At 43.0% G+C, this 15395-nt stretch overlaps 1 protein-coding gene across 31 annotated transcripts in view; it reads left to right on the forward strand.

Moving 5' to 3' along the window:
• Kcnma1 (potassium calcium-activated channel subfamily M alpha 1) overlaps positions 1–15395 on the forward strand; it is a 732631-nt gene that overhangs the window by 504800 nt on the left and 212436 nt on the right. For all 31 annotated transcript variants that reach the window (XM_004846336.3, XM_004846337.3, XM_004846338.3 and 28 more), the window contains exons 10-12: positions 8826–8936; positions 12355–12460; positions 14174–14256. In XM_004846336.3, the coding sequence (XP_004846393.1) occupies positions 8826–8936; positions 12355–12460; positions 14174–14256 (300 nt within the window). The remainder of the gene's footprint in view (positions 1–8825; positions 8937–12354; positions 12461–14173; positions 14257–15395) is intronic.

Genomic DNA, 15395 nt, shown 5'->3' on the forward strand with positions numbered 1-15395 from the left:
CTGCTGTGTATCATGTCTTAGCAAGGCCTTGAAGCTGCGGCTCTTCTCAGTTCCTGTGTTCATAGCAGATGCTGGAGTTCTGCTGAGGCTGACACAAATTCAGACACTCCTTGACTTATGATCAAGTTACATCCTGATAAACCTGTTATAAAGTGAAAATGTTATAGGTCAAAAATACACTTAATACATTTACCCTCCTGAACACCATCCCTTAGCCCTATCCTCCTTACACATGATCCAGCCACTTGCGTTAGTCCACAGTCAGGCAACATGGTGTGACATAAAGCCTTTAAAAAATAGTATTGTTAAATAATGTCATTTATCTAATTCTGTGCTGAAAACAAGCAAAAGAATGGTTTTATAGGTACACTCTTGAACACGATTTACTGGAAAAATTGTAAGTGGAACCCATCCTATGTCTGGGACCATCTGAATATAAGTTGAGCCTTCTCAGAGTGAATGGATAGCAGATTTTGTTAGCTGAGGCAACGCTCTTGGGTGTGGGTGGAGAACAAGAGAAAGATGTGTTGACTTGTCACTGTAGGAGGGTCAGTTCCGACAGCCTATGCTCTAGGGCCCTGACCTATGGCTTACTGGGGTCTTTAGGGAGAGAGGTGGGGCTCACAAATCAGAACCAGCTCTGCAGAAAGATTTGGGACTATGGCTTTGCTCAAACACACCCTCCCTCTCTTTCACTTCATCCATGGAAGGACAAGTCTGACCATTGTCTGATTTGGTCTTCTGTCTCTCAGTCTTTGTTTGTTCAAATACAGCATCAGCAGATAGAGACAAGCAAATCTAGTTTGATATGAAGAGAAGAAAGTGCTCTTCAGTGCCCCAGTTTCTTTGTAAGAGCAGAGAACCATTTCAGCTTGAAAAAGTCAGGTTAAAGTTAGCCTGGCTTATTTTAAAACAATCAAGGGCCATCAAGCCTGAAGTAATGGGATGAATAAAATGCAGACAGGCAAGAGAGTTGGGAAGAAGCCCAAGGAAGAACCAGTACAATTTGTGGGAGTTCAGCAATTATGGAATTACTTACTTTAAAAAGGTTAATTCTGCTTCCTGGGAGGAAGGAAGAAAAGAAAGAGGAAGAAAAAACCAGAATAGTGGTGTTCATACTTGGATACTGGATGAGTGTGAGAATTAAATGAGAAACTACAGCAAAGGTAAACAAATCTACCAGTTGGGTTCCTTGGTTGCAAGTAATAGAAACTGATTTTTGGTGATTGAAGCAGAAGCTTTCTTTCTCTTTTTCTTTTGAAAATTAGAGTAGTTTACAGTATCCAAGGGAAAAGCATAGGCTAAGATCCCCAAAAGGAAGAAAAAGAGCCAGAGATTTAGCTCTGAGATCCAGAAAACCAAAATGTGTGGGCAATCAGGATTTTGCCATTAAGATGATTCAACCCCCACCGTGAATTTATTGTCACTCCATTCAAGCTGTAATGCACTGATTGGCCACCTTTGGGTCTGGAGCCCTGATTAAAGGTTCCAAGACTCTCCGTAACTGGAAGTGAATTGCTACTGACAGAAGACAGAGTGTATGCTAGATAGGCAAAAACAATCAATGTTCCCTACACCACTGATGTTTCAGAATTTGTTAAGGCTTGGACTCATGGACTAAACATAATTATGGATATGGACTAATTGTGAAAGTCTAATTATGATTTGGGGTGGTGGAGATGCAGACCTAAATCCCCTTGGGTGGCTTAGGACCCTGCTGCTTGTGTATAATAAAATGCATCACCTTCATGCAGAAAATTCTGGACTTCTAAGGACATTCTAATGGTCTCTGTTGGGTCTACCAGTAGTCTGCTGCCTGACTTGGGGCCTCTGTTTTACAGAGGTGCCTTTGCTATACTGCTGGGTTCTCTTTGCTGAGCCTTCTGCCCCCATTTAGGGAAACAGCAAAACTGTTTGCTGCATCCTCCAGGATATCTCTGTTGACACCTGGGTAAGATGATTACTTTATTCTCTTCTTCACTAGAGGGAGAATGCATTTCCTTCCTTGGTGACTAGCGAAGTACTAGATGTGGCCAAGGGTGGGAAATTATCTTATCACTGAACCTCCTTGATATTTTTTCTTTCTTTCTTTCAACAAGAAATTGCTATAGTCAGCATGGCATTGTGGGCATGATGCATACACTCAATTGTTTCACTTTCATGTACTACTTCCTCGCAAACTTGAAATATAGGAGTAGATTCAAGTTGGTAGAATCAGCCAGTGGTTCTTGCAGTTCACTGTTACATTTCTTCTCTGTTTGCCATGGCATAGGATATCCAAGCAAAGCATACTTTTGCCAACCTGTCCCTGGGTCAGTGAATAACACAGCAAGTGTTAGGGGTAGAGTCTGGGATGGAGAAGAAGAATTAGGCCAACGTGACCTGGAGTTAGCCTTTGTTTGATGGTGACAGTCTCCCCCACATGGAAGTCTGTCCCTTGGTGACAGGCTCTAAGTAAATAAGGATGTGGGAGTAGAGGAGTCAGATTAGCCTTCTTCCTTCTCTGTGAGGGGTAAGGAGCCTAAAGGGAAAAGCTGAGGGACAATGACTCCAATCAGGGAAAGTTGCCAAAAAGCCACCAGCAAGTAAGATTGAATGTGAATCCCAGTTTGCTTGAGAGTCATGGACATGCAGACGCTTAAAGGTTCAAATTCAACCTAGGAGGGAAATCATGAACTTTTAGCAGTGACCATGTGTGGCTTGAAATGTTGGATCTCTAACCACCCTGCTTTCTTTGTGACAAAATGATACCCATTCTCCTTGCCAAGCACTTCTTCAAATCCGTTCCCTGTGTGTCAGGAGGCACCAATGGTGGGAGGCACTGGGAAAAGGTGGGATGAGGAAAGCATGATTAAAAGGCTCAGCAGGAAGACAGAAGAGAGTCTAGCATATGTATTTGATATAAATATTATAGTTTTACAGAGACATCTAGATCAATATATGCCACATTTCATCTACCTCTTTGACAAAGTGAGCGCAATGTATTCAGAGAAAGCTGTATAGGATTTTCAATTTACTCTGTATGATTTATTGTGACAGGATAGCTATGGGTTTTTTAAGTTCTTTATACTTGTTCCAGTAAAAATGGATGTAGTATCTTTAAAAATAAACAGCCCAGAGCTGTGCATTTTACATTGTCTTCCTAGAGCAAGGCTCTGCTAAGGGGGAATCTAAGACTGCCCTGCTCTTCCAGAATCTGACTGTGGTCAGATTTGCTTCAGTCCTTGCTCTTCAGCTTTTTGGGGGGGAGGGGAGTTGGGGAAGTGGGAAGAGTAAGCACAGAAATCAATTAGGAGGCTATTGCAGACATCTAGACAAAATAAAATGTTGGCATGAACTAGAGTAGGGGCAGCGAACTGGAGCCCTGTGCAGCACCCATCAGAGTCTGGGGGTGCGAACCCTTCATTTCACAGTGAGTGGCCCCAGGTCACAGGGGCCTGACCCCCCAGCCTTCTGATTCCCATCCAGGGTCCCTTCCATAGCACCAGCTGCTCCCTGTCTTTAGAAGGCATCAAAAAGAGGGAGTCCTTCTACCCTTCGTGCAGCATTCACCTGCGCCAAATTGCTGGGCCTCAGTTTCCCCATCAAACCAACACAGGCATTAGACTAAATCTTCGCCAAATATTCTGACACAAAGATAGTCCTGCTAATGTGAGAGGAGTCTGTCATGACCACTTTGTCACAGTTTCCTTTCTCAAAGACTTGCAGCTCTAAGAACCACTACCTGCTGCTTTTTTAAAGTATATAAATTTTCATTCTCAGTGAACTACTCTCATCCTTAGTAAATCTCTGGAGGCCTCCTTCACCAGACATTTGAAAAGCCTTGTTCAGCAGCTGTTCTTCCTGTCCTCCTCTTGTTCCTCCTGCCATAAGTGCGTCCGTAGCATTGATCTCTGAAACTGGGTACCCAACTCAACTTGGGCATTTCCTGGCCCATTGCCAAGAAGGGAGTAGAGCGAGGAGAATATGTGGAATTGGATCTGGGTGGTTAGTGATGGGAGGAGCATACCCATATATATTCAGTGACAAGGCACCTGTGAAATAAGCAAGTGGTAATTTCTTGGTTACTCCTGGTTGAGTCCATAATAGGCAAGGATTACTCTTATTCATATGAAGTCACATTCGACCCCAGGATGCCACGGCTGCCCCGTGACCCATGGATGTTACCCACTACTCATTAACACAGTCTCTGTCTCTGCAGCCCTTACTCAGCATGAGGCACTTTGCTCGTAACTGGATTCCTTTCCAGAATATGCCATCTGCTTCCATTTTGGCATTTAAGACATTGAGATTGATCTTTAAGTTGTGAATATTAGCATATGTTACTTTTGCCCAAGAAGTATTTGTTCACAGAACCAAACAAAACTTTCAAAACCAAAGATTCATCAGATCAAAAAATGGTTATCGTTATGCATATTTTGGTCATCTTCACAAACCAAGTGGTCAGGCCTCCTAGAAATCAGGCATGAAGATCGACAGGGGGTTGAAAAAATTCCCATTCAGAGACACAGAAGGGGAGAGCTTTATTTGCTTATCCTCAGAGCTTAACTTTCCAAAATAGTCTTCATTTGTGTACAGATCGAGTAGATTCTCAACATCCTCTGGATTCTTGCACTAGTGAGAAAGTCCTGAGCTGGACATATCATGTCTTTTGCAGCTGCTTGGCTTGCTAAAAGGTGACTGAAGTTAAACTTTGGCTTAGAGCTCCTGGCCAGTGAAATCGGTGATTTCTGTATCACCCAATCTTTGCTGTCTTGAGCGCTCTGTCCCAGCTGCCCAGGTACAGTGTGAGTCTAGGGATACTGCAATACTGTGATTTTTGTTTTGTTTTTTGGCAGTGCTCACATATGCTAGACAAGTGCTCTATTACTGATCTACACCCCAAGCCCTAACACCATCATGTTTTAAGTGAGGTTCATCTCTGTCCATCCCAACCCCAAACTAACCATTCCTCCGGGCCACTGAGGCTCCTGCCAACACCCCTTCTACCTTGTACCCAGGAGGAACTCTTGTTGGCCCAGCCATGTCTGTCCTGAAGGAGCAGAAGCTGACATATCTAAAACCTTTCCCCTGCTATCTTTCTCTTAGCATCTGGGGCAAGTCACTTCTATTTCTTATGGGATGTTGGGCATATATAGCTTAAGGAAAATGAGATTCAAAGAAGATATCTGAAAAGATACAGAGACTACAAACACACAGTTGTTTGAGGGCTAGGTGAGATTGCATGGACCACAGAATACCTTATATCTACTATGTACTAATGGGCCACAGGTCCCCTATCATTTTATAGTGGTCACAGTGGGCCAGCCCCTTTGACATGCCCTTACATATATTACTTCTTTAAGTCAATTTTGGGATAACTCCATGAATCAGGTACTAGCTCTAGCCCCTCAAAGGCTCTGAGTTTTTGTCTGTAAAATGAAAAATCGGTACCTTATCCAAGACTATTTAGTTATTTATTGTCTGATACCAGAGTATGAATCTCTCTTGGTAGATGTGTAGGTGTCATGGAACCCAACAGAGATAATTTTGGATAGGACTCTTTTCAAATCATGCATTGTGAATAATTATCATTGCTTCCCAGGAGGGTGCCTACTTGATCTCAGTCTTAAAATATTTCCAATCATCTTTTTGAATAATTGAGGATACAATAAATTTTGCTTCTCTTCTCCCTGCAGTAATATCCTTCCTCAAAACTACTGCCCCAAGATTTTTCAAAGCTCCTGGAAATATTTCTGGAAGATAAATGTTCCCATTTGCCATCCATCCTGATGCTCCTGCAGGGCTCCGAGTGCATCTTCAGACCAGAGCTGGCGGGGCAGATCTTCCAGTGCTGTAGCTGGGCTGGAGAGGAGGCGTCTCCCCATCCATCAGTTCTAACTACATTCAAACATTTTCAATATGTGGGCTCCTTGATAACTTTCACTGTATGGAAATCAAAATGGAGGGAAACGATTATTGGCACAAAAGGGGAACGATGTAAATCTTCAAATCAGATACAGGACAGATTGGAACAATATGGGTTCTCCAAGGTTTCCATGATAATGTACCTAATAACTCGGGCAAAAAGGCAATCTGCTTTCAATCAATCTTACTTTTTTTTTCTGGGCAAAAATACCAATTATGTTGAAGGAAGATTTTTTTCTTCTTTTTTGATAAGGACTGCTCTCCACCCCAGAAATCATGCTGTAGCTAAAGATATATATTTTCAATTGCCTGGAATGGTATTGGACAGCTAGCACCAAATGAAAAAAAGTCAATCTTTTTTTTTCCCCTCTCCTCTCCTGCCAGCATTTGTCTACTTCTTAAGGGAAGTGAAAGCTAATTAAAGGCTTAAGGGATGATATTGATTGCATTGGAATATATTTTATATGTACCTGACACATTTTCAAGTAGGAAGACCCTGACTTTTTCCAAGGCTGAATAAATCAGCTGGCTGAGCCTTTGATTCAAGGGTGTGGGTGGGAGAGCTCATCTCCCCCCTTTCCACTTCGCAAGCATCTCTCGCAGGGATGAATGATTTCCAAAGAGAAAGAGGGGCTGCCAGAGGCTGTTCATTCACATCTTTGCATACAGGAGAGGAAGGATGAATGATCAGGCATGTCCTCAGACCTATCATCGACTTGAGTCTGGCTTTGAGTAATAGGTAGGAAGATGCTGGTGTAGAACTTTACACCTTACAGTGCCTGTGCGGGAGGTTGGCCAGTGGATATTAGCCTCTCAGCTTCCTCCTGCATTGAACAGGAGTAAGTAGCTTGCCCAGGTGGGGTGCTGCACATCCTTGGGAGCAGGGCAGGGAATCCTGTCTGGCTTACTTTCTCAGCCAAGTGACAGCCTCAACTGTGGGGGTCCCTATAAGGTAGGTTCATTCTTAATCTTGGAAACCTGCAGGCAGACAGCACTAGGAGACACCAAACAGTCCCACTGTCATTTGTGGTGAGGTCAGATCAGGAGAGGAAACATGTTTCTAAGTCACTTTCTCAATGCATTTGGAAAATTCAGAATGTGCACACTGAGATGCAGTCTGTTTTGTCCATAAATGCACATGTGCCACAAGAAACCTTTTAAAATATAATAAAAATGCATATAATCCCAGTATTCAGTTTATATCATGTCTGCTGATACGCAGTGGTTTTCACAGCCTTATAGAAAAGAGGAGATCAGTGATGTGGGCTTTGGGTATGCAATTTGGATGAGTGGCCAAGGGACCCCCTCTGTCCTAGCAGGCGCTGGCTAGAGAGCACAGTGCTCATGTTATGATGTCTCTTCTGAAGTAGCCCGTTGACAACACTCTTCCCTCCCCTTGATGGCCACTGCCTGCCTGATCGCTGAGTGCACCACCGTAACAATAACAGTCCATAATGGTCATATTATTAACTGTATCATGTGTATTATTGATTTACTCTTTGTTCTGCATCATTATCCTTTCACCAATGAGTTTACTGCATTATTCTCACCTACTTAGTCAAGCACCAAATTACCATGAAAGGGCAGGCTCTTGTAATGGCATCTAATGGAACATTGCATAAGCCATCATCACTGCCGCCTATTAAGAACTGCCTCCAGCCAATGAGCTTTCTGCCTTATTGCAGTGTGTGCAGAGCAATTATGAAGTGCAAGAGACCTGGCTCTTCCAAATTTTACCCAGGAAATTGCTTCACTGCATGTTCATCACCTGCCCCCATATCAAAGCGCAGCTAGAGATCCAGCATTTGTCACTGTCAGCCCGAGGGGCACAGTGATGAGGGTTGAGCCTCTTGTTACATATGGTGTCTTTGCCAGAAGCCAGTGGTTGCATCTCTGCAGTCAGGTTCCAGCTTTGCTCTGGAAGCTAACACTGGCATCAAAGTGCTTACTCCTGTCTGGGCATCACATAGCAAGTTGAAGTGGGCACAGATGAGCATGGTGCGAAGGTCAGACTGGTCCAGGAGCCCAAAGATGTTGAAGTGATTGTTGGTTTCCCTGTTCTGGAGAAGGGGCTCATCTCCTTGGGGCTAACCATTATTTCTGGAAACAAAAGTTCAAACTGCCCTAGGACAAAGCAAGCATTTCCCATGTCAGACTTTACTGGCTTCTTCGTGTCTGGAGGAAAATCCCTTTGGCTCTCATGGTAATTTCAAGCACCCTAAGGGAGTAGCCCTTTGGGAATGCACAGCCAGTGGCATGATCTTCAATTTCATGGGTGTCCCATCCCCATTTAGCCCTGAACAATGCTCACTTACTGTAAAGTGCTACATGCCCCATTGTCAGAGAAGTTATGGTGGAAAAATGCAAAATTTCCTTTTTATTGCTTATGGCCAGCTGAGCCTATAACGTGTCAAGCCACACATTAGCCATCCTGATAAAAGTCCTCTTTCTTACACACAAAATCATCGTTTCAGCAAGATTTGTTATCTCATTACCTGATAAGCTCTATGTCATAAACCAAGACTCATACGGTAAATCTCCTGGGAGGATGCTTTGTGGGCAGAAAGGGAGAGATATGAATCTGCAAGGGACTTGATAATGCAGCATTTAAGCACAAGCATAATGTCACTTATTGTTAAATGCCTAAAACCACTTGGCCAAGCAGTTGGGCTTTTAATAGGATGTTGTGCAGCATCAGGTGAGCAGCCATGTGCCTTTTGTGTCTAGGAGTCTCCGAGCACCTGCCAGCTCTGCTGCTTTGCCACACAGCCCTCTGGGGATGGGAGCTGGGCTCTATGGAGGTAGAGGGAGGAGATGGTGCTTCCCTGCAGCTGCCGCGCTTGCTCTGCCTTGCCAGGGCGTGGGATGTGCGGGCCTCCTTACCGGCTTGGCTTCATGTGACCACCCTCCCTCTGCAGGCACATTGTGGTCTGTGGGCACATCACCCTGGAGAGTGTCTCCAACTTCCTGAAGGACTTTCTGCACAAGGACCGAGATGACGTCAATGTGGAGATTGTCTTTCTTCACAAGTAAGAGGCTGCCGCCGCCGCTGGGCCCCCTTCTTGGCTCTGTGCTCCTCCCTGGGGATGGGAGCAGTTGGGGATCGGGTCAGAGTTGACCGAGCCGCCATCCCTGATGGCCTCCTTGGATCGGACATCACAGAACTGTGCCAGGCCAATGATGAAAGCAGCACTTGCCTCCATGGAGCCAGTTCTGGGACCACATCCGAATTTCTCTCGGGAAGAAATAAGGGTAGCGTTTACTATGGGTCTAATGGATTATTATTGTGCCCTCTGCAGTCTGGACCTGGACAGGCAACGGGTGTCTGCAGTGTCTTGTGCGGGCCAGTGAGCCTTGTGTGGATGGTTTAGGAGTGCAGGAGTAGACATGAGAGGAAGCAGAATATTAGATCATAATTACAACCACTCCTTCTAGGGGCCTCCAGTGTGAAACTCTGTGCCAGCACTGTGTATACCCTCTCTCACTTAATCCACTGTGAGTGCTCACACATCTTTAATCTGAATCCGCCTGACTCAGGCAACTAGCTGAGCTGGTTATTTAACTTCCCCATGCCTCAGTTTCTACATCCATAACAATTCTACCTCATTGGTCTGTTGTGAGAACGAAATGAGATAATCCATACAAAGTGCGTAGCCCAGTTAGGCTGTAGTAAGTGCTTAATAAATGTTAACTGTTATCATGAAAGATAAAATTGGTGAGCCTGCACAATCAATTTAAGTGAGTCTTATCCTGTGTGTTTTACAGGGGAGAGATGCAAGATACCTTCCCTACCCTGTGTGGGTAAGGTAGTAAGCTTCACCTGATCTTCTTTTAAGTAAAAGGGAGTCTGCCCCAAGAACGGAGAGACTCAGGGGCTCCACCATCTCAACATGGTGGCACCATTATTGTCTTCTTTCATGAAAATGAGGTTAACATGGGGACATTCCACCTGACTTGCCTCTGTGTTTTAGGAGACTTTTTCTTCTCACCACTGACTTCTCCGAATTCTGAGGAGATAGACCAGGCCACAGCAGTGCAGGAGCAAGACCCACAGGACTGACGCAGTGCTAACTGTGGGGGACAGGGGGTAGGCCAGTGCTCTCCTGTGGGACAGTTCTCGAGAGGTCCACAGTGCAGGTTCTTGAGCACTCCAAGATGAGCACACTTGCAGTGGTTAGGGGAGAGCATGGGTCACCTGAATTGGCCAATGCATGTTGTGATCAGTCTAAACCAGTGACAGAACCTAACAGGATGTCTCTATTAGGAAGAGACAGTGCTGCCTACATCAGCAGAGTGGTATCCTAAAAGATGCTCAACTTTGATGGAATTCAAAGACTGATCAGATTTACACAGGAAGCCACTCTTCTCTCCCCAACTACTTCAGTTGGAAAGAACCAGCTGGGTGCTGGTGCCTCAGTAGCTAGGATTCTTCTTTGCCTCCCCGGTGTCTATCAGCATTTGACTCATGGTAGATAACCTCTCGAAGCTTTGGGTTAATAGCATACCTTCCAGGGCTGAGGATGTAACTCAATGGTGCAGTGCCTGCCTGGCAAGTGCCAAACCCTGAGTTCAATTTCCTGTACAAAAAAAAATTTAGTATACCTTCCCATGGGGTTGTTTTGAGGTTTAAGTGAATTAATAGATGTCAAATGTTTAGAATGCTGCCTGTCTCAGAGGAAACACTTGAAAACATTAACAATTATTATTGTCATCATCAACATCATCAATAAGCATTTAATAAATGCTAGGTGAGTGTTGACCTAGCACAGTTGCTAGCACACAATAGAACAAAGCCTACCACAGTATCTGATGAAGAGGAGGTACTGTATTTTCATCTCTGCACAATTCATAAGTGAATAAATAGGTCAGACACTTGTTTAATCCTTGTTCTTCAATGGGAAAGATGTCTGAGTAGCTCAGCACCCAGAAGTGTGATGAGTGCTATGTCTATGTGTGAATTAAGACTCAGACAGAGAGTAAATCAAGTTTATTTGTGGCTGTTCATTGATGATGTCTCTTGATCCAGGCTTTGGGGATTCTATGAGGTAGAGAACCAGGAGAAAGGCTCTTGATACAGATAGCAGTTGGATGATTAGACAGGGGAAACTTTCATTATACTGGAGTTGTACTGTATCATACTGGACCAGGAAACAATCAATAGGATGTAGATATAGATATCCCTCTATAAAAACATGAATTATGATCACAAAATGCACTAAATGTTTAAAATTTAAAAACATTACAGTAAAAGACATATTGCCATTAATCCTCTTTAAAATACGCCCCCCATTCAAACACACTAATTCCATTGTTCTTGCCTTTTGCAGTCCTCTTTCAATTTTCATAGCTGCCTTGATATCCAATATCAATTCAAAACATTTACCTTTCATGGTCATTTTGACTTTCGGGAAGATCCAGAAGTCACCGAGTGCCAGGTCCAGTGAATGAAGTGGATGAGAACACACCATAATGTTTTTATGAGCCTGCCTTCCTATTGGATAGTGCTCAACAGCAGTATTTATTTTATTTTTAATTATACCTCATAAAGACACTCATGAAAGAAGACTTGCAGAACTGCTTCAGAAAGTGGCAAGAAACAAGGGAGAGTATTTTTACAGGATTAAGGGCAATGCTTTATTTTACTGTAGTAAGGTTTTTTTAATTTAAATATACACAATATTTTTGACCATCTCTCATATCTATCTGTATCTGTATCTCCCTGTCTGTACAGAGAAATTCATAATGAGGTTTTAGCAGACTTGATTACAGAGACTGAGAAGTCTCTCAGTTGGCCATTTTTAAAATGGAGACCCAGCTGGTGATGTGGCTCAGTTTGAGTCTGAGGGCCTAAGTACCACATGGGAGTAAATGATGTAAGTCCTAGTCCACAGGCAGGAGAAATGTAATGAGGTCTTTCAGCACAGCAGGCATGTAGGAAGTAAAAAGTATGGCCTCCTCCTTCCTCTATCTTTTTTTTTTTTCTCATCTGACTCTCAGTGGATTGGATGATATCCACTTACATTGAGGAGAGAAATCTACTTTCCTGAGTTCACTGATTCAAATACTAATCTCATCTGGAACACCCTCACAGACACATCAGGAGATCATCCTTTATCTGGGTATCCCAATGTGATCCAGTCAGGTTGACACAGAAAATTAACCATCACAGCCCCAGTTTTCCAGTTTGTAAAACAGGGTTTCCATTGATAACAAATGGAAGATACTGTGCCTCATAGTCCTCAGCCTATATTTTACCTTGGTGTCCAGTTGGGCTGGGGTTTCATGTCTCTTAAATGTGAGCTTTTTATTTATACAAGAAAGGGGGCTTCTTTGAAGGTCAAAGCCTTCCCCCACATCTCCCTGTAGAAAATAGAGAGAAGGGAGGCATGGAGGCTAAAATCTGGAGTTCATTATATTCACACGGCTGTCTCTTTTCTCCCTATGCAGCATTTCCCCTAACCTGGAGCTTGAAGCTTTGTTCAAACGACATTTTACTCAGGTGGAATTTTATCAGGGTTCAGTCCTCAATCCACATGATCTCGCACGAGTCAAGGTAAGGAGGAAGAGATGACTTCTGCTTTCACTCTGTCTTGGGGTTTGGGGAAATCTGACTGTGATCAGGGGACATGCTTCCCGGAATGGTCAGGGATCACCTCCTAAACCTTGAATGAGGTAAGTCAGACACCACCAACCTAGACATTGCCCTTAAACTGGCCCTAGGACCTTGTGCTCTGGTACATGCTGTGCCACCTACAAGTATTCTACACTTGGTCTTAATATAAAACTAATTTTGTTGATTTTCTCAGCATCATCTACTCTTAAAGGAAGTAAATCAATTTGGACAGACTCAAGAGTCATATAAATAGTATAATAATCAAGTAATTCCCATGTTGAACATTTAAGTTGGACTCAATACAGCTCCAACATCTATTAATTACATCTGAAAGAATCACTAATATGTAAAACGAAATGTTATTAAGCCAGAAAGCATTTTGAGCTTCTTTTTTTCCTACCAAAGACTCCAGGTGCAAAAGTAAACTTGCAGGTATCTAACCTTTTTACCCAGAACCTGCTCAGTTAGAATCTTTTCATAAAGCACACCTGAGGCTTAGAAGGGGAAAGAACACAGTAAAATGGCATCTGCTACTTGATTCACTTAATGTAGATTTTTGTAAGCATGTTCAATATCTGCATGCCAATAGATGTCCATTAACATTGTGAATCCACCGAAGTCTAAATGTTAACTATGGTCACCAGACACTTCTGTAAATAACATAATTGGCAAACATGAATAATCCAAGAGGATTTGTGTAAATTCTTTGCATTATTAAACAAATCTAGACACAATTTGTGACATACCACTGAGGAAACCATGTCCTCTCACCAGATGCAGGAATGATCTAGCAAGCACAGCATACCAAGTCCAACATTGCAGATTTGAGCTAGCATGAGAATTGTTGTACTCACATAGACCTAATCTTAATATTATCCAAACATGACCCAAGTTATGGCAAATGTGAAATCTTATGCGAATGGAGGAAATAGTTTCTGTTCATGGGCCTGTTTGAAATGCAAGCAATTATTAGCACATCAAACTCATGATCCCCTCTAAGAAATAAATCTCTCCTGGCTCCTGTTTAGATAAGTCAGTGGGTATTTTGACTTCCTCTGTAGCCTATTATTTCATATACATAGATCTGTTGACTTCTGACTATCTGAATACTAATGAATACTAAACCATATAGTGTTGTTATCTAATTGAGGGCTCTGAGCTCTTCTTAATGCACAGATAATGAAGATATGAAAAAGGTTGGGTGAAGGACTTTGAGTAGATTTCTGAATATCCAAATAGTTAACTTGCTAGTTTGAAAGAAGGGGTTTAGGCTACTAACCTCTGTTTCCTGACTGGGAGAATCAGGATGACAGTGCAGACAGTTGATAAAGGAAGTGGAGAAGGGGATGAAAGGCTTAATTAATTGTATGTAAAAAAAAAATCTGGAAGTCCCACATGTTAGCAGCTATGCCAAATGAAAAGTATAATTACCCAGGTACACGTTGTACTCTCCAACCACAACAAGATGAAATGTTTATCCCATAACAGGAACTTGCAACCTACACTTTTGACAAAACTGTAATCTTTCACGGCGTTTTTTTTCTTTCCTTGCAAAACACCAGGCTCCCCAAGAGCTATCAGCAAAGAGAGATTGCAATTGGGCTTGGCTATTTATATGTTTGTGTTCTATGATCTTTCCTTTTGGTGTCTCAGATAGAGTCAGCAGATGCGTGCCTAATTCTTGCCAACAAGTACTGTGCTGACCCGGATGCTGAAGATGCCTCCAACATCATGAGGTAACTCTGGCATGGTGGTACAAGGGAAGGCCCTGAGCTTCCTGTGGCTCACTTGCAGCCCTTTCTGGTCTGCAGAGTATTGTTTCTAAGGGACCTTCTTTCTTCCAGAAGACCCCACAGCTGTTCCCCTGTGTAGACTTGGGGGAGCCGACACTATGGTGGGTGACCCTTGAGTAAGGTCATAGCCCACAAGGCACCACCAGCAAGAAGCTCAATCTTAGCAAATGGCATCTTTGGAAGCTCAAAGCTGGTCTTGGGTTTGAGATTCTTTGAGTCAGAGCTAGCAGGCTAGAAGATAGATTTAGATGAATGCAGGCCTGAATGAAAGTACCATGTTCCCTCAGAGAGAGTAGCCCTTGAGCTCTACCCGCAGGGGCCATTTTACAATATCTGGAGATGTTTTTTGTTGACATAACTTGGGGATGATCTTCCAAATGTCTAATGGGTAGAGGACAGAGATGCTATTAAACATCCTACAATGCATAGGACAGCTCCTATTTAGAGAATTATCTGGCCCAAAATGTCAATAGTGCTGAGACAGAGGAGCCCTTTGTTAGAGTCTTTTGAGTGTGAGGGTAGAAGATTGATTAATATCACCCCAAAGAGAAGGTGACTGACCAATTGGCAAGTTTCCATCGGTTTCCTAAAATTTGTTTTCTTCATGGAAAGCATTTTAATACAAACATGCATCTCTGAGAAAATGTATTATGGTGTAATTTCTAAACCTATTTGACTGCAAGCCCCCGCATCTTTCTTTTTAACATCTTCTGGGGGAGGACATTCTGGCAAACACTGCCCAGTACATTTCTTTGCACAGGATTGGACCCATCGAATGCTAATTTCGGCCCCAACTTCAACACCTTATTCTTTTTTTTCTCATTTCAGAAGAAAATATGTTCAGTTTTTGTTCTTTTCATAGACTCAGGGTCACATCCTATGGCTATGCAGTGACAGAAAGCTCCAGACATTTTGCTACAGGTAGTTAGAGCCCTTTTGGAACTTGTCTCTTCTCTGGCATAAATTTCAGGATAGTTATTTGAGCTGGGAAGGAGTAAGAAAGAGAATCTTCTGGAGAGGGGATGAACTCAGAGAAAACATTTCACTCCCACTGTATTCCCAGGAACTTGTACTTAATTGTG

The sequence above is a fragment of the Heterocephalus glaber genome, unplaced genomic scaffold, assembly GCF_053883595.1.
Source record: "Heterocephalus glaber isolate CG9 unplaced genomic scaffold, H.glaber_assembly_v1.0 deba00001497, whole genome shotgun sequence".
NCBI classification, from domain to species: Eukaryota; Metazoa; Chordata; class Mammalia; order Rodentia; family Bathyergidae; genus Heterocephalus; species Heterocephalus glaber.